At 46.9% G+C, this 22,586-nt stretch overlaps 1 protein-coding gene across 6 annotated transcripts in view; it reads left to right on the forward strand.

The window, feature by feature from the left end:
- Window positions 1-22,586, forward strand: part of nlgn3a (neuroligin 3a) — a 336,056-nt gene that overhangs the window by 89,866 nt on the left and 223,604 nt on the right. For 5 of the 6 annotated variants that reach the window (XM_038775279.1, XM_038775283.1, XM_038775282.1 and 2 more), the window contains exon 2: window positions 19,916-20,669. In XM_038775279.1, coding sequence (XP_038631207.1) covers window positions 20,177-20,669 — 493 coding nt within the window. In that variant the 5' untranslated portion in view covers window positions 19,916-20,176. Of the gene's footprint in view, window positions 1-19,915; window positions 20,670-22,586 lie in introns of those variants that run through there. The other variant, XM_038775281.1, reaches the window with a different exon arrangement.

Raw genomic sequence — 22,586 nt, forward strand, 5'->3', positions numbered from 1 at the left:
GCCTGCTGTGGCCTGGAGTACTTGGGCAGGGTGTCCCGGGTAGGAGTATGTGGGATCAGTGGGGGAATGGAGGGTTCCGGGTTGGGAGCCACCGCTGTTTGCCAGTTTAATATCCTGTCTCAATGCATTATTAATATTGAACACATTGGCAGGGATATCGGACACAGAGGTTGCCCTTGTGGTGCTGGTGCTATGCGATTCAGCCAGGCACCGGAGAACGTGGCAGCAGCAGCGTTTGCAGCTGCTCAAGGTAGCGACCCATGTGCCGAACCCCACCCCATACCCTGAGGACCTGGCCGCCCATCAGGCTAGGGAGGGACCCAAAAGGGGGAGTCCCGCCATTGCCCAGGGTGTACAGGTGTCACTTCCTCTGAATAAATGACGGACAGCGTGTACCGCAGGACGCTCCGCCTCAACAAGGAGACACTGTGAAACCTGTGCCATATCCTCACAGACTTGGTACCACGTGGAGGAGGAGGACATCTTCGAGTCTCTACAGTGCAGAAGGAGGCCATTCAGCCCATCGAGTCTGCTGACCCTTTAAAAGAGCCCAGCACTTAATCCCATATATCCATCCTCCCCCTGTAACCCCAACTAAGCTACACATCCCTGGATGCTAAGGGACAATTTTAGCATGGCAAATCCACCTAACCTGCACATCTTTGCACTGTGGGAGGAAACTGGAGCACCTGAAGAAACCTCACACAGAAATGAGGAAAGCATGGAAACTCCACACAGTCACCCAAGGGCAGAGTTGAACCAGGGTGCCTGGTGCGGTGAGGCTGATGTGCTAACCACTGTGCAACAGTGCCACCCCCAAATTACCTTTTTTAATACTACTGAGCACATAGATTGTAATGCACCTTTGCTATCTCAATCAGCTCTGCAAATGTCTTTGTATCAGGGGCATCTGAGGATATTAGACTATGGATCAAGCTATACATCTGGGCCCCAAATCCAGTCAGCAATTTAACTTCCTTCTTATCCTGCCCCTCTATTTTAGCAGCACGGGAAAAGATATTCCAAACACTCCACATACTGTACCCAATCTTTGTAGCAGCGTCAACGGCTTCTACTTTTCCAAAGACAGGCATGCCTACTTCTTGCTCTTCAGCAGGCTGGACTCAATTGGACTTGTTCTGTAACTCTTGTAACCAAACTTTCCTTTGACATTCTCTTGTCATTGCAATCTGGGTTGCTATTGTTTTCTTCATCGCTAATGTAGTACAGGTATATACAATAACTGGCAACCATCAGTTACCTAACTAACAATGGCGGGTTTGCTATAAATTCAAAACTATATACTCAGCACTATAATGAGCACTAGGATCATAACCGGCTCCATTTCTGGAGATAGGCCATCAACTATAAGCCAGATGACTCCCACAGATAATGAACTGGCTCTGAATCGAGATCTCTGCACTCCTTCCCTCCAAGGAGGAAAAAGATTCCAGCTGAAACATTGCAAATTCATTACATTGCATAGTATTTATAATCGTATAGCAGAAGGCCATTATGATACTGAAAGTCAGCAGTGCTAAATTTCTTGACATGTTCATAATGAAAGATAGCGGTTCTGCAGTGGCCTGCAACTTCAGCATGATCCACTCCCTCGGCATGCTACACTTCAACCCTTCAGTCTGTTTAAGACATCCATATTCTCTTAACTTCCACCATGCATCTTTATTTCCTCTGTTCAAATGCCATCTTTTCTGCAGTAGAAGTCATGAAAGAGTAAGTGCAGAAAACCTTGATAATGTCAGGGACAGAAGTAAAATACTGCAGGTGCTGAAAATCTGAAATTGGAACAGAAAAGCTTGAAATATGCAGCATAATTCATTAATTTATTCTTGGGATGTGAACCAGCATTCATTTCCCAATTGTGATTGCTCTTGGGAAGGGGGTGGTGAGCTGCCTTTCTGAATCATTGCAGCCAAGCAGGTACATCCAGAATGCTGTTCGGAGAGAATTCCAGAACTTTATCAGATAACACAGAAGGAACAGCAATAGAATTTCAGAATAGAATGTTTCTTGGCTGGGAACTTGTAGGTAGTTGTTTTCCCATGTGTCTGCTACCCTGTTCCTCTCTTAGAGGTCGCAGGTTTGGGAAGTGCTGATGAAGGGGTGTTGTTTAATTATTATAGTGCGTCTTGTAGAAGGTATACAATGTTTCCTCTCTGTGCCAGTGGTGGAAGAAATTAATATTTAAGGTGGTGAATGGTGTGTTTCTCAAGCAGGCTACATTGCCTTGAATGATGTTGAGTTTCTGGTATTGTTGGAGCTGCACTCATCCAGAATATGTGGAGAATATTCCATCGTATGTCTGACTTGCACTTTGTAGATGGCAGACATGCTTTTGGGAGTCAGGAAATTAGTCATTCGCTACAGAATTCCCACCCTTTAACCTGCTCTTGCAGCCACAGTATTAATATGGCTAGTCCAGTCAGGCTTCTGTGGAGAGGGAAGTAGAGGTAATGTTTCAGACTCATGGCCTATTATCATCAGAGCTGGAACAAGCTAAAAGATTTTCAGCAAGTGAAAGGGTGGAGGGTCGGGGAGGTCAAATGACAAAAGGGTTTGTGGTGCAAGGCCAAAGGGAGTGGCAATGGGCCAAGTAAAGAAACAAAAGATATGTCTAGAGACGCTGTGAATGGCAGGATCATGAATAGCTGCTGTCCGAAAGCAAAGGAAAAGCAGAGAGCAAAGAAAATCCCAGAAAAGTGAAAGGAAACAATTTGGCTGCAGTGTTCACATTCTTAAATTGGAGAATTTAGTATTGAGTCCAAAAGGCTGTTAAGTGCCCATGTGAAAGATGTGATACTGTTCCTCAAATACTTAAGGAGGATGAGCTCAAAAAGGTGAGAGTAGGAGAAGATGAAAATTAAATATCACACAGAGTTTCCATTTTTGAAATGAAAGGAGTTGTCCTGCAAAGTAATCAACCAGTCAGTATTTGTGAATGCAGTAAGTTAAATTGAAAGAAGTACAAGTAAATTGCTGTTTCACCGGGAATGAGTATTTAGGACATTGGACAATTAGATTGAGGAGGTAAAAGGGCAGCTGTTGCAAGTCCTGCACTGGTATTGAATTTTGCCATGGGATAGGAAGGGAAGGAGGTGTTGGGCATGTTTAATGGGTGCACCAGAGCATCGCAGAGGAAACTGTTCCTTCAGAATGTGAAAAGAGAAAGTGAGAGGCAGGTGTGTTTGCTTTGGCAAAACACTGGAGGTGGTGAAGGATATTCTTGAATATGGAGGTTGGTGGGCTGGAAGGTGAGAAACAGTTGAACCCTACCATGGTTCTGGGAGGGAAGGGATAAGGTGAGGGCAGAAGTGTTTGAAATCAGATGGACATGGTGGAGTGGCATATCACCCACTGTGCTGTAAATCCTTGGTTGAGGAAAAAAGACATGGGAGTAGTAGTACAGAAGGTTGCGTCATTCGAATGGATGTGACAGAGATGGAGATACTGGAGATGGAGAATGGAAGAGCTCTTACAGGAAGTAGTGTGTGAGGAAATGTAGTCAAAGTATCTGTGGGAGTCATTTGGATTATAGTTGATGGCCGACCTCCAGAAATGGAGACCAAAAAGTCAAGGGAAAGGAAGAGTTGGAGGTTGACCATGCAAAGGCAAAAGAATATTGGAAATTGGAAGCTAAGTTGATGAAATTTTCCAGCTCAGAGCAAGAATTGGAAACTGCACAGATACAGTCATTAATGTACAGATAAATAGGTAAGAGAGAAAGCCTCTGTAGAAGTAGAAGAAAAAATGTGAGACAAAAAGGCAAGCTTAGCTAGGAACTCTGAGGGTAAACATAATACCTTATATCTGGAGGAAGTGCGTGGAATTTCAAAAGTTGCTCAACATGAGATCAGGCTTGGAAAGTTTGAGGAGGATGGTGGTTTACAGCAGCTGGCTGAGCCACTGTTCAAGGGGAAAGTGGAGATCACTCAGACTTTTGGGAAATGGTAATGCATATGGACAGAATTTCCATGGTTAAAAGGAGATGGTTAGGACCAGTTAAAGTGATGGAAGAGTCGCATGTGCAGGTGGGAAGAGAGTTAACAATGGGAAAAAAAGAGTCGAGATAAAAATACATCAGTTCAGTGTGATGTGAACAGTCTGAAACATTATTCTGTTCAACAGTCCTGTTCGTGGATTTTTGGAAGGAGGGTAAAAAGACCTTTATGGGATGGAGGATTATAAGGTTGGAAGCCATGGAGGGAAAATCTCCAGAGGAGATGATATCAGTCACAGTGTTAGAAATAATGACTTGATGTTTGGTAATAAGGTCATGTTCTGTGAGACGTAGGATCAGGGACTTGTCATTCAGCGTCTTTCGGTAGAGGGCGGTATGACCGACAACACCAACACCACCCTTGTCAGCAGGAAGAATCCACAGAAAATTGTCATAGTATCCGTTTAGAAGTTTCCCAAGACATCACCGAACCTATATACCCAAGTCAACCTGGAGGAATCAGAGAGAGAGAGAGGGAGAGTGCGAGTAATCAAAGAAGTATAGGCAGCTAGTGCTGCACCAGAAGCAGAGAAAATGCGGACCCTATTGTCCGCACGCAGAACGTGGGTGGGAGCTCATGCTTAGATTGAAGAGATCAAGTTCATGAGGATTAGTGGGAGGCCTGAAGATTCACATAACTTCAGCTAAAGAGAAGGAATCTTCAGAAATAATCTAACCCTCAAAATGAAAGTAATTCCTGCGATTTAACGTACCCAGTTGGGAAAAGAAAAAGGAAGCAGGCTCTCAAGAAACGATAATAGCTTTGAACTGGTTCCTGGAGAAAAAAATGAATAAAGATAATTAAAGGGACAGTGTAAAGTATAACCGTGGTGAGAGATATTTAGTAGTTTCAAATGTTAAATTGACAAAAGTTTTAGTATTTAAGTTGCCTACAAAAATTGTGTTTAGTCAATTCTGACTTTTGTTTGTTACAGTAGAAGTCTTATAACTTGAAATCCTGACGTCATCCTTTCAGTTGGTCACTGGAAATTAAAATTTAGTTTCAAAGTTAACAGTCTGTATGAGACTTTCAAATGGATATCAGGTAATTGAGCTATGGTTCTTGAAATTTATCATAAAATATAGTGACAATATAATTTCCTATTTCATTGTATGAACACTGAAGAAAACAAATATTGCATCAGAGTGGAGCAAGGAAGATCCCCATTCCAGCTTCCCACTTAACAATGCACAGAAACCAAATATACCTGCTTGTCAGCTTTGACAAAGAGCCATCGGACTCGAAACATTAGCTCTTTTCTCTTCCTACACATGCTGTCAGACCTGCTGAGATTTTCCAGCATTTTCTCTTTTGTTTCAGACTCCAGCATCCGCAGTAACTTGCTTTTATACTTTCTTGTTATTGCATAAACAGTAATTTGCATGCTTTCATTATTTTTGAGTCATTTAGCGGATTGAAGAAGAATTTTTTGTTTGCTTGAAGAAAGAGCTGTCTGACAGCATCCATACCTCCCTCCTGAACATACGTCCGGGGTCTAATTTACCTTCTATCCCATTTCTCTCTGGCACCTTACCACTTCAGGTCAATAACTCGTTCCTTCCAGCTCAAGTGAGAAGGACTATTGACAGCAGCTAAAATTAGTCTGCAAAGGGCTTCAGCTGCAAGTTCGAGTGATTAACTGCACTGATCAATGGAGGTACTTGTCATGGGCCTATTGCTTCTGTGAGATCACTGGCAAAGATCCAGAAATCACCATTTTGGGTAGAGTCACCCTCTTCATTGCATAGAGATCAGCATGTCAATGCACCCAGCAACCACCAATGGTCATTATTTCCAGGTTGTTCAATGCCGAGTTACCGGCAGTTAACCTATGATTGAAAGTCCTGCTCTTTATCAGGGAGGCACACCCGTAAAAATAATGACTCCCATTTAAATGTATTGTAAAAAAAAAATACTGGATGTAACAGTGGGAGAAAATTTGACAATTATTTATCTACCAAAATGTCATATACCTCTATACAGCATTCTGACAAAAGTAATGCATTGCATGATTTACCATTCTGTACTTTTGAGGTCCCAAGATGCCAGAACTTGGATTACCATTCAGTAACCATTCAATAATTCACATGGTAGACATCCTAATACAGTGTCTGTGGCCCATCACGACCGAATGTGCTCCAATGCCAAGGCGTCAGAATTTGTAAGAACACAAATTTGAATCTGGAAATTCATTGAGGTTTTAATCTGGTACTTTGGATTGAAATGGATGCTTGGGGCTAGATTTTCCTTTCAACACAGGGCTGAAATATGTAGGCGCTTAAAAATAGCGCTCATTTCTGGTGCCTGTAATTTCCATCGGTGTGGAAAATGGGACAGATTGGGAGCATACATGTTGCTGTCCCGATGTTGACGGCTGAAGTGAGCATTTCTGAACTTCTGCAATTTTGATGGAAGTGGGTGGGTTTTGATAGATGAAGTAAATTGCTCCAGCAAACAGTTGTTATGAAACATGATTTGGAGATGGGAACTGTTTGAAAAGTCAATACAAAAGGTCTTGCTTACTACATGAAATTATAGCATAATCCATATCAGTTTTAACTACAGTGATATTAGTGATTTGATTTTAAAGGATTAAGTGACCACTAAATAAGGTGGTTTCCACATTGTTACTTTCAACAACTGGCAAGCTGTCAAGGGAAAGAACACCATTGTAAAAAAGGAAAAGCCTGGATCAAGTGTTTTAAAAGGATAGCCCAGTTTGAAATCCAGGTCTGATTGTGTGAAGTGAACCCATGGTATTGAATTTTTTCTTGCCGTTCAGCTAAGCCATTTCAGTTTGGCCATTTCAGAGCTTTGATAGAAGTCTGAATTTTTGACTGTCTCGGCTCTGAAGGGTTTGTTTCCATAGGTATCAGGGGAATCTGAGGGCTTGTTTATTTTGACAGATCTATGAGCTTCTATTTTTTGAGTGGCTCTCATGTAATGCTTATTTGTTTTGATAGATTCATGAGCTTTTCAAAGATTTCTAAATTTTATTACATGACTCACAAGGGGCGAAATTCTCCGACCCCCAGCAGTGTCGGAGAATCGCCTGGGGCCGCCGAAAATCCCACCCCCGCCGTGGCAGAGATTCTCCGCCACCTGGGAATTGGCGGGGGTGGGAATCACGCCACTCCGATCGGCGAGGCCCCTGCGGCGATTCTCCGGCCCGCGATGGGCCGAAGTCCCGCCGCTGGGAGGCCTCTCCCGCCGCCGAGGTTTGAACCACCTCTGGTGGCAGCGGGATCGGAGCCGCGACCGGGCCCCGGGGTCCTGGGGGGGGCGCGGGGCGATCGGACCCCGGGGGGTGCCCCCACGGTGGCCAGGCCCGCGATCGGGGCCCCCCACTCAGACTCCGGGCCAGTTCCCTGGGTGCACTCTTTCTCCTCCGCCACCGCCACGGTGGAAGCGGAAGAGAAACGCACATCGCGCATGCGCCGGTGGTGGCGGCAGCTGGCCGCTGACGTCACCGCCGGCGCATGCGCCGACCGGCGAAAGCCTTTCGGCCAGACCCGCTGCCGGGCGGCGGGCCTGAAAGGCCGCTGGCGCTGGTTTTTTGCGCCAGTCTTCTGGTGCCAACCGCTCCAGCGCGGGGCTAGCCCCCAAAGGTGCGGAGAATTCCCCACCTTTGGGGAGGCCTGACCCCGGAGTGGTTGGCGCCACTCCCCTACGCCGTGACCCCCCGTCACGCCGGGTAGGGGAGAATCCCACCCAAGGTCTGATTCTAGTGGTTACTGGATGAATGGATTGGGATGGTGAAGGGGTTGGGGGTATTGAAAAATGGTGAGAGAAGTTGAAGAGGGTCTGGATTGTTGGAGTAAGGGAATTGAGGGAAGTATGTGGGGGTAAGTGGGTTTGAAGGAGGTATGAAGGAAGGTTAATGGGGTTGGAAGCGGATTAATATGGTTTGAAAGGACTTAAGGAATCTGAAACAGTAAGGGAGTTTTAAGGGGGTACGGAATTTTGAATGGGGTTGGAGGTTTAAAGGGATTTAAATGGGGTTTGAACAGGATTATGGCGATTTGAAAGGGCAAGGGGTTAAAGAGGGTTAAGGGGCTCAAAGGGATTTTGGGGTCAGGGAGCTGAAGGCTGGGGTAAGATGGGGGATGTGGGTCAGGAAAGCCTCACACTGATTTGCGAAACTAGACTGATGTCTCTGGGAACAGAAGTAGACCTTTTATCCTGGCCACCTTGGCATTGGCCTCCATCTCCACCTCAGAGTTGCTGCCGAAGTGCTCACCTTTTCTGGATGAAATCCTGCTGGCTGACATTCTCCTGTTCGGAGGCAGGATCGTGACGTCTGGAAATTTCATCACTCCCGATCCCTGCCCCAAATACCTGGATGTTGGTGAGGAGTTTTGATCGGTCCTGTTGATTAGGCAGAACTTGAACACCTGCTCTAGGTTTGCACCTCAGACATAAGCTGAAGAAATATGGCATTATTGGACATGCTCTACTTTGGAATGAGGCATTGAAACAATGTGCCACTTGGATGTAAATAGATTCAAGAGTAGACAGATTCCCATCATTATTCCCAGATAGGGTTGCCAGGGTTTACATAAATGGTTAGTGGCATCTTAAACAGTCTGAACCAACCAGCAACACGGGATCCTGCTAACGTAGCATGCCTTTATTCGTCAAGCACAATGTAAACTATAACATGCTGTGATTAGGGTCTCCTGAAGAAATTTCCAGCAGGATGGTTACACATTGGAATCTCATAGTGATATGTACTGGCATAGTATCCTTTAGGAGCCTAGAAACAGGAGTAGGCCATTCAGCCCCTTGAGCCTGTATCGTCATTCAATGACATCACTGCTGTTCTGTGACCTAACTCCATACACATGCCTTTGGCCCAAATCCCTTAATATTTTTGCTCAACAATAATCCGATTTTAAATTACCAACTGATCCAGCTTCAACTGCATTTGTGGGAGAGAGTTCCAAACCTCTACTACCCTTTGAGTGAAGAAGTTCTTCCTAACAACTCTCTTGAACTGTCTAGCCCTGTTGAGGATCTGGGATCTAGTGCCAAGGCACCCCTGCTGTGGCCAGCAGTGCATGTGCAGGGCGGGGTCCCCTAGCACAACCAGTTCATTGGCACCCTGAGAGATGGCAGGGAACTTAAGGGTGGGGGAGGCTCGGGGGTTCTGAGGGTCCCGGGGGAAGCCATAACTGGTTGTTGGTTTATCACTTTCTCTAATTCGTGACAGATATCCCATTATGGATGGTATTGTGGACCCCACAGCAGCTGTCTTTGCGATGCTGTTGGCAATCCAGACGCCCAAACATCAGAAAAGGCGACTGCAGCAGCGTCGACAGAGGCCCGAGGCAGCAGCCCATGTGCAGGGATCCACCCCATACCCTGAAGACCTGGCCGCCCATCAGGCCAAGGAGGGACCAAGAGGGCGAGGCCGGCATTGGCCCAAGGTGTACAGGCACCACTGGTCATTTGAAGAGATGTCGGACAGCATGTGCCGCAGGAGGCTCCGCCTCAACAAGGGGACAGTGTGGCACCGATGCCATGTCCTTGCGTACATGGAATGCATGGAGGAGGAGGCTACCTCCTTCTGGTGGCATCAAGGACATCCCAGCCCTGAACCGTTACACCTCAGGTTCATTCCAGGGCTCAAGCAAAAACCAACAGCCCACAAAAGCATCCATGACGCCCAGCCAGCTGACTATATAAATGGATCAAGGTGCCCGGCAGTAGGACTCCCCGCTATTGCCGGGATGTCACAGGTCCAGGGGGTAATAGACGGCACGCATGTCTTGGAGTGCCCTTCATTAACAGGAAGGGTTTCCACTCCCTGAACATTCAACTAGTGTGCGACCACAACCTCAAGACCATGCTTGTGTGCACATGCTTCCCAGGGAGTGTGCATCCCCAGCTGCTTTGAGGGGCACCACCAGTTGGCTCTTGGGTAATAAGGAGTATCTGTTTAGGTTCTGGCTAATGATGCCTGTACAGAGGCTGGTGACTGATGCGGAGACCCGATATAATGAGGCCCATGTGGCCATCTAGGCTGCCATTGAGAAAAGCGAGTTCATGTTTCGAGTCCACATGCCTCTTCCTCAGCGCTCTCTTTTCTCTCCAAGACTTGCTGAGTTTTCCCTGCATTTTCTCTTTTTGTTTCAGATTCTAGCATCCGCAGACGTTTGTTTTTTTTTCTGCAATTGCCTGTTTTGTCATCCATTTTTAAATATGGGAACAATCTACTGGAACCTCTACTGTCTACTGACTTCCCACAGTAAGCCCTTCAGATATAGTAGCAGAATTAAGCCATTCGACCTATCAAGTCTGCTCCACCATTCGATAATGGCTGATTTTATTTAGAACATAGAACCTAGAACATTACAGCGCAGTACGGGCCCTTCGGCCCTCGATGTTGCGCCGACCTGTGAAACCACCTGAAGCCTATCTGACCTACACTATTCCATTTTCATCCATATGTCTATCCAGTGACCACTTAAATGCCCTTAAATTTGGCGAGTCTACTACTGTTGCAGGCAGGGCGTTCCACACCCCTACTACTCTCTGAGTAAAGAAACTGCCTCTGACATCTGTCCTATATCTACCACCCCTCAATTTAAAGCTATGTCCCCTTGTGTTGGTCATCACCATCCGAGGAAAGAGACTCTCACTGTCCACCCTATCTAACCCTCTGACTATCTTATATGTCTCTATTAAATCACCTCTCAGCCTTCTCCTCTCTAACGAAAACAACCTCAAGTCCCTGAGCCTTTCCTCGTAAGACCTTCCCTCCATACCAGGCAACATCCTAGTAAATCTCCTCTGAACCCTTTCCAAAGCTTCCACATCCTTCCTATAATGTGGTGACCAGAACTGCACGCAGTACTCCAGGAGCGGCCGCCCCAGAGTTATGTACAGCTGCAGCATGACCTTGTGGCTCCGAAACTCAATCCCCCTACTGATAAAGGCTAGCACACCATATGCCTTCTTAACAGCCCTATTAACCTGGCTGGCAACTTTCAGGGATTTATGTACCTGGATGCCGAGATCTCTCTGTTCATTTACACTACCAAGAATCTTGCCATTAGCCCAGTACTCTGCATTCCTGTTACTCCTTCCAAAGTGAACCACCTCACACTTTTCCGCAGTAAACTCCATCTGCCACCTCTCAGCCCAGCTCTGCAGCTTATCTATGTCCCTCTGTATCCTATAACATCCTTCAGCACTATCCACAACTCCACCGACCTTCGTGTCATCTGCAAATTTACTAACCCATCCTTCTACACCCTCTTCCAGGTCATTTATAAAAATGAAAAACAGCAGTGGCCCCAAAACAGATCCTTGCCGTACACCACTAGTAACTGAACTCCAGGATGAACATTTGTCATCAACCACCACCCTCTGTCTTCTTTCAGCTAGCCAATTACTGATCCAAACCGCTAAATCACCTTCAATCCCATACTTCCTTATTTTCTGCAATAGCCTACCGTGGGGAACCTTATCAAACGCCTTACTGAAATCCATATACACCACATCAACCACTTTACCCTGATCCACCTGTTTGGTCACCTTCTCAAAAAACTCAATAAGGTTTGTGAGGCATGACCTACCCTTCACAAAACCGTGTTGACTATCGCTAATCAACTTGTTCTTTTCAAGATGATTATAAACCCTATCTCTTATAACCTTTTCCAACATTTTACCCACAACCGAAGTAAGGCTCACAGGTCCCCATTCTCCTGCCTTCTCCCCATAACCCTCTAACTCTGTCTTAAATACACTCAGTGACTTGGCATCCACAGCCTTCTGCGGCAAAGAGTTCTACAGATTCACCACCCTCTGGCAAAAAAAATTCCTCTTCATCTCTGTTTAAAGGGTCGTCCCTTCAGTCTGAGGTCATGACCTCGGGTTCTAGTCTCTCCTACTAGTGGAAACATCTTCTCCACGTCCGCTCTATGTAGGCCTCTCAGTATTCTGTAAGTTTCAGTGAGATCCCCCTTATCCTTCTGAACTCCACCGAGTACAGACCCAGAGTTCTCAACCACTCCTCATATGACAAACCCTTGATTCCCGAGATGATTCTTGTGAACCTCCTCTGGGCCCCGTCCAAGGCCAGCGCATCCTTAGATACAGGGCTCAAAACTGCTCACAATATTCCAAATGGGGTCTGACCAGAGCCCTATACAGCCTCAGTAGTACATCCATGTCCTTGTGTTCTAGCCCTCTTGAAATGAATGCTAGCATTGCACTTGTCTTCCTAACTACCAACTGAACCTGCATGTTAACCCTAATCAAATCCTGAACTCGGACCAAGTCCCTTTGAGCTTCTGATTTCCTAAGCATTTCCCCATTTAGAAAATAGTTTATGCCTAACTCCCTCCTTCCAAAGTGCATAACCTCACACTTTTCCATATTGCAATTCCATCTGCCACTGTTTTGCCCACTCTCCTGAAAAAGACACCTTTATCCCCACTCTCTGCCTTCTGCCAGTCAGCCAATCCTCTATCCATGCCAGTACCTTGCCCCTAATTGATTGTGGAAGGATCAACCAGGGCAGTTGACGTGTTACATTAAACCTAGGCCCCCACCATTCCTCAAACCTATTCATATCATATCCAGCTAATCTCCAATCTAACGTGGTGTATCTTCACCACGTCATGTACTTTTTGTCTTAGAGCCCATTCTGCTATCTCTTTCCTGGTGAATGGGATAGGTCGCACAGGGAAGCTGGTGTAGTCGGCAGGATAGTTAAATATAGTCAATATTCTCAGCATGCTTCTAAATTGGTAACTCATCAACTTCCCTTCCACATTGATGGAGTCCTATCATGTTTGGTAGCTTCCTGGACTGCACCTTGTCAAAAGGCCTTCACGAAATCCAAGTAGATCACGTTCACTGGCTTTCCTTTGTCTTTTTCTCCCCATTACCTCCACAAAGAATTCTAACAGATTTGTCAGCCATGGCCTCACCTTGACGAAGCCGTGCTGACCTATTTTACCATGCCCTACCAAGTACTCCGCAATCTCATCCTTAATAATGGACTCTAAAATCTTACCAACGACCAAAGCAAGGATAACAAGCCTATAATTTCTGGTCTTCTGCCTCCCTCACTTCTTAAACAGAGGTGTTACATTAGCCATAACTGGAAGCCTCTTCTGATTGCAGGCATGACCAACGTCTCCGTTGAATATGGCAGCCAGTCAGTAAATTGCCACTGGTTGTTGTACATAGGAGCAGCCTAAGCCTGTTGGGAGGTGACTGGCTCCAGCACCTTCATTTAGACTGGTAGAGGGTTTACCAAATGCAACCACATGGACCCAAAGGCATATTGGCCAGATTTACGACTGTATTCAAGGCATGTTTGGGGACCACCAGGAGGACCCCCCCCCCCCCCCCCCCCCCCCCCTTCACACAGACGTTCCATATGCTTTGTTTCCAAAGGTAAATGCGGAATTGGACTGCATGAAGAATCTGGGGATCATAAGACCAGTACAATTTTCTGAATTGGTGGGGTCAGTCGAACCAGTCGAAGCCTAATAGGGCAGTGTGTCTCTGCCGGGATTATGACAGTAAACCGGGTATCCAGTTCCCAGGATTGAGGGTCTGTGTGCCACGTTTAGCAGTTAGATATGCGCCATGAGTATCTCCAGCTGGAGATACAGAAGATTTGTCACCATCAATTCTGTTTCATGCATTATTTCAAAAATACCATTTTCCGTTGTGGGAAATTCATTGCATAATAATATCTCAAACCAGACCGATAACGCCAATTAACCATTTCTCACGTAGGTTCAGGCGCTTACAGTGCGAGACTTAATTTTTATCTCCAGATCTCAATTTGACTAAAAGTACGTTATCTTCAGACCGTCTATCAACAACTCTATCTTTGTACTGGGATCTGCATTTAATATTTTGTCCATCTCTGAATTTTGCCACCATGGAATCCTCCATCATTTGCTTCACTGTAAGTTGTCTGTATTTATAGGAAAGAGGCTGGAAATAACTGTCTTCCTAAAAGTTTTTTTAGAGCAGCGGCTCCATGGCCCAACAGATAGCCTTTGTCATGAAATAAGGGCGGCGCAGTGGCCCAGTGGTTAGCATTGCTGCCTCAGAGCACCAGGGACCCTGGTTCAATTCTGGCATTGGGTCATTATCTGTGTGGAGTTTGTGCATTCTCCCTGTGTCTGCCGGGGTTTCCTCCGGGTGCTCCGGTTTCCTTCCACATTCCAAAGATGTGTATGTTGGATGGATTGGCTGTACTAAATTGACCCTAAGTATCCAAAAAGATGTGCAGATTCAGGGGTTAATGGTATAGGGCGGGGGAGTAATCTTGGGTGAAGTACTCTTTCAGAGGGTCGGTGCAGACTCGAAGGGCCGAATGGCCACCTCCTGCACTGTAGGGATTCTATGAGACAGAATTCATTTCCACTTAGAAAGATATCTATTCTATGAGAAATTGAATCCAGTCAAAACTAAAAATCTATTGTTCTGAGAAATGTATACATAGTCATTTGAAAGCAGACTTTCAATACAGATTTCGAGATTTAAAGATTAACGTTTTTCAGTCTCTTGGAATCATAGAAATTACAGTGCAGAAGGAGGCCATTCGGCCTATCGAGTCTGCATCTGCCCTTGAAAAGAGCACCCGACTTACGCCCACGCTTCTACCCTATCCCCATAACCCAACCTAAACTTTTGGACACGAAGGAACAATTTATCATGGCCAATCCACCTTACCTGCACGTCTTTGGGCTGTGGGAGGAACCCGGAGCACCCGGAGGAAACCCATGCAGACACGGGGAGAAAGTGCAAACTCCAAGGTCACCCGGCTATGAATATAGCCTTGATCACCCATTTCCTGGGTCTGTTTATGGCATGTTTAGCCAGGCCCAGGAGCTGGTTCATGAGGATGTCCTCCTCCTTCCATCCCCCTTTCCACACCCTGAGTGTCCCCATTTACAGGTGTATCAATACCCATCATTTGTTTAGCAATGCAATTGCTTTAACAATGTAATTTCCATTAAATCTTTGCAATGTATTAACCATTTAACAAACGATTACTAGTGGACTCTGACAATGTAATTAAAAATACCTTGATACCCACACATTTTCAGTCAGAGATAAGCATACAAGCAAAAAAGAAGTACTCAACAGGTCTGACAGCATCTGTGGAGAGAGAAAAAAACAGACTTAATGGCCGGGATTCTCTCCTACCCGGCGGGGCGGAGGGTCCCGGCGTAGCGGAGTGGCGCCAACCACTCTGGCATCGGGCCTCGCCAAACATGCCGACTGGTGCCAAAACCGGTGCCAACGGCCTTTGATGCCCGCCGGCCGGCGTCGGGGCTGGCCGAAAGGCCTTCGCCGGTTCGCGCATGCGCCGGTGCGTCAGCGCCCGCTGACGTCACCACCGGCGCATGCGCGGTAGGGGGGTCTCTTCCGCCTCCGCCATGGTGGAGGCCTTAGCGGCGGCAGAAGAAAAAGAGTGCCCCCATGGCACAGGCCCGCCCGCCGATCGGTGGGCCCCGATCGCAGGCCAAGCCACCGTGGGGGCATCCCCTGGGGTCCGATCGCCCCGCGCCCCAGGACCTCGGGGGCCCGCTCGCGCCACCAATTCCGCCGCCACCAGAGGTGGTTGAAACGACGTTGGCGGGAGAGGCCTGTCAGCGGCGGGACTTCGGCCCATCGCGGGCTGGAAAATCGCCGCGGGGGGCCCGCCGATCGGCACGGCGCGATTCCCGCTCCCGCCGATTCCCGGGTGGCGGAGAATTCCGGCCACGGCGTGGGCGGGATTTACGCCGGCTTTGGGCGATTCTCCGACCCTGCGGGGGGGTCAGAGAATTCCGCCCAATGCTTCAGATCTATGACCTTTCTTGAGAACTGATTTAACAGATGTTAAGCATGAAAATTCATAGTAAAGCTTCAAGAAGGGAAAGTAAAGAACAAAAGGAAAGTTCTGTGATAGGGTAGGAAGAAGGAATGATTGAATGGATAACAGAATTATTACCAGCTCATTTAGAACCAAAGGAGCTGGTTTAGCACAGGGCTAAATCGCTGGCTTTGAAAGCAGACCAAGGCAGGCCAGCAGCACGGTTCAATTCCCGTACCAGCCACCCCGAACAGGCGCCGGAATGTGGCGACTTGGAGCTGTTCACAGTAACTTCATTTGAAGCCTACTTGTGACAATAAGCGATTTTCATTTCTGTCACCTTTCCTCCCAAAAAATAGGGACAGTGATTATTATCTGAATTCGTTGATCTTGACCTTGTGCAAGATTCTCTGTTTGGGAGGCTATGTTCTCATGCCGGAGCTGGATTGCACCTTTGCGCTCCCAATAGGAAGTGATTCCCAATCCTTAGCCATGCATAATTATGTGTGGTGAGGATTGTAAGGGTTTCTCAAGGGAATTTTGACCCGATAACGAGGTCCCGCAGCTGACGGCCCACCTTCCCACACAACCATTTTGCCCCCCTTCCCCCACACAGTGCAATTCAGTCCCCCACCCCATGGATTATCTGGTCGCTCCCCCCTCGCCAATATGGGGGTGACCTGAACAGCCTCCCTCCCTCTAACAGAGACCCCCTAAATAAGGAATACCCCCCACACGGACTTCCCAGAAGAGACCTCTGTTAGGAAGCCCCCAAGAAGAGAGACCCCTGTCTTAAGTTAGAGAGCAGTCTAGACACAGGCAGTGAAAACCTGGGCAATACACCTGCTGGCTCAGACAGGAAGCAGCACCTACCAATTCCTGGAAAGAGAAAACCAGTTAGCTGGGTTTAAAGCCCCTTTGATCTGCAAGCCATGCATTCATTTCTCTTTTATGTTGATTTTACTAGGGTGTGATTGACAGTTTCCACCCCCCCCCCCCCCCCCCCCCCCCCCCCCCATCCCCCCAGCTGTCAGCATTGTTCCATTCATCTTCCTTCATGGTTGATTGAAGTGGTCATCCAGAAACTGACACCAGTTGCCTGTGTTTGTAGTCCAGGAGCTATCAATCAAAGCTTCATGTTTATTAACGTTGTGGTTAGACCACTTCAAAGTTACTCAGGCATGAAGGAGGATGAATGGAACACTGCCGACAGCTGATAGTGTGTGAAAGCTTTCAATCAAAGCCTAATAAAATGTCTGGACTGCTCTCTAGCTTCCTGACAGGGGTCTGTTCTGGGGGCGTCCTGATAGGGGTCTCTCTTCAAGGGCAGCTTCCGGAGAGGAATCTCTGTTCTAAAGGGCTTCCCTACAGGGGCCTCTCTTCTGGGAGATCTGTAGGGGTCTCCTTATTTTGGGTGTCGGTGGGGTCGGGTCTCTTATTTAGGGGGCGGGATTCTCTCATCCCGTGGCAGAGTGTCCACGCCGTCGTAAATGCCGTCGGGTTTTACCACAGCATGAACGGGCCGCTCCCAGGAATAATTCTGGCCCCCACAGGGGCCCAGCACGGCACTGGAGCGGTTCACGCCACTCCAGCTGCCGATCCCGGCGCGAACTGTGAGCCGCGGGTTCCGCGCATGCGCAGTGGCTCTGGCGCCAATTCTTGCATGCGCAGTGCCTTCCTTTAGCGCGCCGGTCCCGACGCAACATGGCGCAGGACTACAGGGGCCAGCGCGTAGAAAATGAGTCCCCCAGCCAGAGAGGCTGGGCCGCCCCCCGCCCCTCCCCCGGGGTCGGAGCCCCCCCCCTCCACAGGTCGCCACCCGACCCTTCCTCGCTGAGTTCCCGTCGGCTGAGAGCAGGTGTAGACGGCTCCGGGAAGACTCAGCGTTTCCACAACGGCCGCTCGGCCCATCCCGGCCCGAGAATTGGCAGGCCAGCCGCATGAGCAGCCCCCAACCAGCGCCACGCCAACCACGCTGGCGCCAATGGTGCAGTGGAGAATTGCGTGCGGCGTCAGGGCGGCATGGCCCAGTCGCGGGGATTCTTCAGCCCAGCCCAGGGCTGAAAGAATCCCGCTCCGGTGTCTGTGGGAGGGTCTCCTTACTTAGGGTGTCTGTAGGAGGGGTCTTATTATTTAGGGACTTTCTGTGGGGTCTTTTAATTTAGGTCTCTGTGGGGGGGTCTCTGTATTCTTGGAGTCACTGCAGGGGTCTCCTTATTTGGGGGTTCTTGGGGGGGGGTTCTGATGGGGGTGGGGTGGGCATGTCTTACATTGTGGTGAGGGAGGGTGGCCCTCTAATGAACTTAAAGCGTTACTCCCTTGGGTCACTGTAAGGTCCACCACATCAGGGCCATGTTTGTCAAGACCAGTAGTAAATATCGCCCACGTGATTCCTGGCTCAGTGGCCCGCCGAATCATGCGGGCCAGGAAAATATGTTGCCTGGCCTGTTAAGTGGATGTCCATCGAGTCTGGAAGGTTGTAAAGCACTCATCCAAAGATGAGGTGATGTTCCTTGAGCTTCTGTTGAGCTTCTTTGGAACAATGGGAAGGAGACAGTGATGAGATGTCAGAGTGGCAGTGGGATGCAAGGAAGTGGGATGCAGAATGAAAATGGCAACTGGATAATGAGCATTTCTGACTTTGGCAGATGATTACAGCGAGCAGAGGCTCCGATACTCGGAGGAAACTGGGGAAACGGGTACAATTGGGCCGTCTAAGATAGGTTAATATTAGCTTATTGAATCCTTGGATGTTCTTCTGAAATAGAATAATCAGTTGTCATGTTTTCACGCACTTCATAGAAAAATCCATACCCAGAGTGATCAATGGCCAAAGTATCCTGATTGGCTGCATCATCATTGTTACCTGGCATATCTTTAGGGGACCAAATGCTTTTCAGGTTCTCGGGGACCCACAGGCTGATCAGTGCTACCTAGATAACAGTCAGTGCCCATAGCATAAGGCTAGCAAATTTGGTGACAGTATGGTCATTTGCAGCTTGAGGTTTGACTCCATCTCCCAGTAGGCCTGCCATAATGTATGCAGTGATGCAGCAGGAAAACGTTTTTTGCAACCATTAATTTTCTCTGTCCTTCAAATTTCAATGATATGTAATTTCCCACTTCCACCACGTGTTAAATTTGCATGTGTTGCTATGTATAATTATGGTAATACCTTGACCTCGGACAGTTGGGTCAAAAAAGTCACATATCTGTGCATGGCAGAGCAAATTTATCTCCAATCATTCAGATATAAACTGCATCCATAATCAGAAAACCTTTATCGATGTTTATGCCACTATTTCCAACATCATTTCAACATTCGATCTGAAAATAAAGACACTAAAATTTTAGCCTCATCGTGTTATATCGAATTTTAGAAATACCTTCATAGGTCATTAAGTTCTAAGTATAAATTAGTTTCAATAATGTGGCCCTGACATTGTGGGTGCCCACGACATCCGCATAAATGTTGCAAAGTGGAGCACCTCGTCCACTGTTCCCCGGGCAAGATAGCCCATCCCAGACCCTGGGCATGGGGCTTGGTTCCACATCTGGGGTCAGCAGGACCCCATCTAAGCCTGGCCCAATTTGCAGATTTGAGGCACGGCAGTGTCATGCTGCCAAGATTCAAATGGACCAAGTAACTTTTAAAGTTTTGACTTCCACCTTAAGCCGCTCGGTGCTGGAGAGGGGAATTAACACTGATCTGGACTGATTACCTTATTCTCGGTAAAATTTAGGACTCAAGCCACATATTTTATGGCCCCTTGAAATAGAGGGACGGTGGGAAGAAGATATTGGCCTTGCCTCAGTCTGGAATTTGGCTGAAATGTCGCAGAAATAGAACATGTCATCTGCTAACCCAGGAACTTCAGTGTCAAAAACTATGAACCTCCTAACAAACAAAACAACACATGGGTGGTTTAGGATTTGATATCTGTCAGTCTATGTTTACTCATTTCCTGAGTTTTTAATCCTTTTGTGATCTTTCCTTACAGATGGGGCTCCAAATACAGATGCATTAGTAAAATTTGTTTCTCTTTACTTATCGCAGGAGTTGTCTTTGAAACAGAAATGCAAATGAAGAATAAACATTTATGTGGATGACATGATGTACACCTTCCAGATCTGAAACTAATGGACAAGAAACCAGCTGCAGGATGATTACTTGGCTTTGCAACTCTGCTATGGATTGACTGCTGCGTGAGAACCAGTGTAACAAGATAAGAACCTCCCTCTACGTGACCTTTGGATTTATTGCAGTTATTGATTGGCACCGAGGGTTTTTGGAATTTATGTTGGCGCGAGTCTGGTAATGTCATCGTGTACAATGTTTCTTCACACAAGATGGAGTTGCTCTATATCCTTTGTGCGACGCATAGCCACCATTTTCTTAAATATAGACTGCAGGACTGCTCTGTGGATATTTAGCTTCGCTGTCAGAATCATGGTGCTGGAGGGTCAGATCAACTACCCAACTGTGAATACACATTATGGAAAACTACGGGGGATAAGAATGCCCTTGCCAAGTGACATACTTGGGCCAGTGAATCAGTATCTGGGAGTCCCATATGCTAGTGCTCCCACTGGGGGGAAAAGGTTCCAACCACCTGAACCTCCACCCTCCTGGTCTGGAATACGTAATGTTACTCACTTCGCCCCTGTCTGCCCACAGAACATTCATGGTATGGTACCGGAGATCATGTTACCGATCTGGTTCACGGCCAATTTGGATATTGTTGCTACATACATCCAGGATCAAAATGAAGACTGTTTGTATCTAAACATCTATGTCCCCACAGAGGATGGTGAGTCAGTGGGGGACAAACCAATGCTTCTTTTGTCTGGTTCTTTGTTATTGTTTGTCTGTATGTTGCTCTTTCAGCATGAGGTGGTTCCCTATTTCCCATCTGCTACCCCCATCCGTCTCCTGCATGCAGTTGTCATGTGGCTCATGTTGTGGCTTCTCCTTGCCTCGACCTTTACATCTCTTACTGTCAATGGCACTGTTATGGTTCCTCTTTTGTTTCTTTGGCACAGTTTGACAACCAAAAGCTAATCATCACTGCAAATATTATGAAGCCAGGTGCATTGACCACAGGGTTAATTCTCAGTGTTTGGGGTTCACACTGTAATGTGTGAGGGGACAAGTGGGTTGGAAGGTTTGCAAAGGGTGATTGCAGAAATATTCTCTCAGGACATGTTTGGGCTGTGACTGAATGTCTGATGCAAGATCACTCTGAAATACAGAGGATTAGACTGTTATTTGGTATTTACGGATATTTTAATTCACTTCTTCGGGCTTATAATGTGAAGAGGGCATATTGTTCATTCACTAAGACCCTGAATCAATTTCCCAAGTCTCAGTACAGATTATCCACCAATCAATGTAGATTAACCATGAGTCAGTATCAGCAATTTATAAATTGATGTGAATAGCTCACAAATCAATGCAAATCATCCTGAAACCAGTGTAAATATGTCATACTCTACGATATAATCCAACAATATCTGATTTGATCTTGTTTATGTTTTGATCAAAAAATATAAAAATTGTCATGTTTAAACACTTCTTTCACTGAGGCCACTTGACCTAGAGCTATTTTCACAGGTCTCACCACGGCCTGGGACAAATCCCTGAAACATGGTTGTGAGCACCGATGTGCAGAGGGAGTAAATTGGGTTAGTCACTTATGCAGAGGCTTCACCATATGCTAGGATTGGTTTGTCTTGTTAATACCTTGACTCATTAAAATGAGTGATATCGGCACTGGGGACATTTTTCAAGAAGGCAAACTAAGTTTTTAGTGTATTCAGAGTTGCTATTATACCCCCTCCAAGTCCATCTTAACTCCAGACTCACAACATTTCCAATTCACTGTGTAATATTTCTATTTCTCATACAGTTCATGCTTATAGCATGACATTTTGCAGCTATTCATGCCGGCCATTTCTTCTGATCCCACAGACATCGAACCACCACTGTGGGCTTCCTGGCAGCGAGGGGTGCATTCAATGGCGAACCAAGTTGACAACGGTGGGGCCAGAAGATCCCGCCGCTGGGCAATGACAGACCATCTCCGCCGCCGCAAAGCATGCGGTGGGGGTTGGGGGGGAATCCTGCCTCATGGCCTCTTGAGTTAGTTTGCCAATTAATGTCCAAGTTTCTGCTGTGGATTTTTTCGACTGGGAGTCAAAATGTCACCTGCAGGATTCATTTCGGATCCAAGGCAGGAATTGGGTAGGTTCAGTCTAAAGTTAGCGAGGTGAGATAGTCGTTCAAATACTTCATTGGAGGCATTGTTTATTTCATAAACACAGTAGCTGAGAACGTGGTCTCATACTGAAAACCAATGCAAGGTGGACAGAGTGCTTATATGTACCCAAAGATGAATTAATGAGGTTTGCTGGAAAACAGCATCCTAATGCAGCTTGCTCACCAGGGTCACCTTGAAATTGGCCAGATCAAATAGGTCCTGGGAGGGAGAGGCGAGCAAGAGAGGAGATTACAGTCCACAGTATTGTGTGGAGCCAGGAGGAGCACTCATTAAAATAATTTTTAAAAAGTTGAAAATTCAGTGGTTCTTGGTGTTTGGCCCAATGATTTTGCCAAATTTAGCATTGGGTTCTGGAACAGACCGTAAATTCCTGGTTCGTATATTCAGGGGCCTAATCCTACATCAGGTGGGTGCTTAACCAGGAGCCTTGCTGGACTTAGCCAGTGA

This window comes from Scyliorhinus canicula, chromosome 17, assembly GCF_902713615.1.
Source record: "Scyliorhinus canicula chromosome 17, sScyCan1.1, whole genome shotgun sequence".
NCBI lineage: Eukaryota > Metazoa > Chordata > Chondrichthyes > Carcharhiniformes > Scyliorhinidae > Scyliorhinus > Scyliorhinus canicula.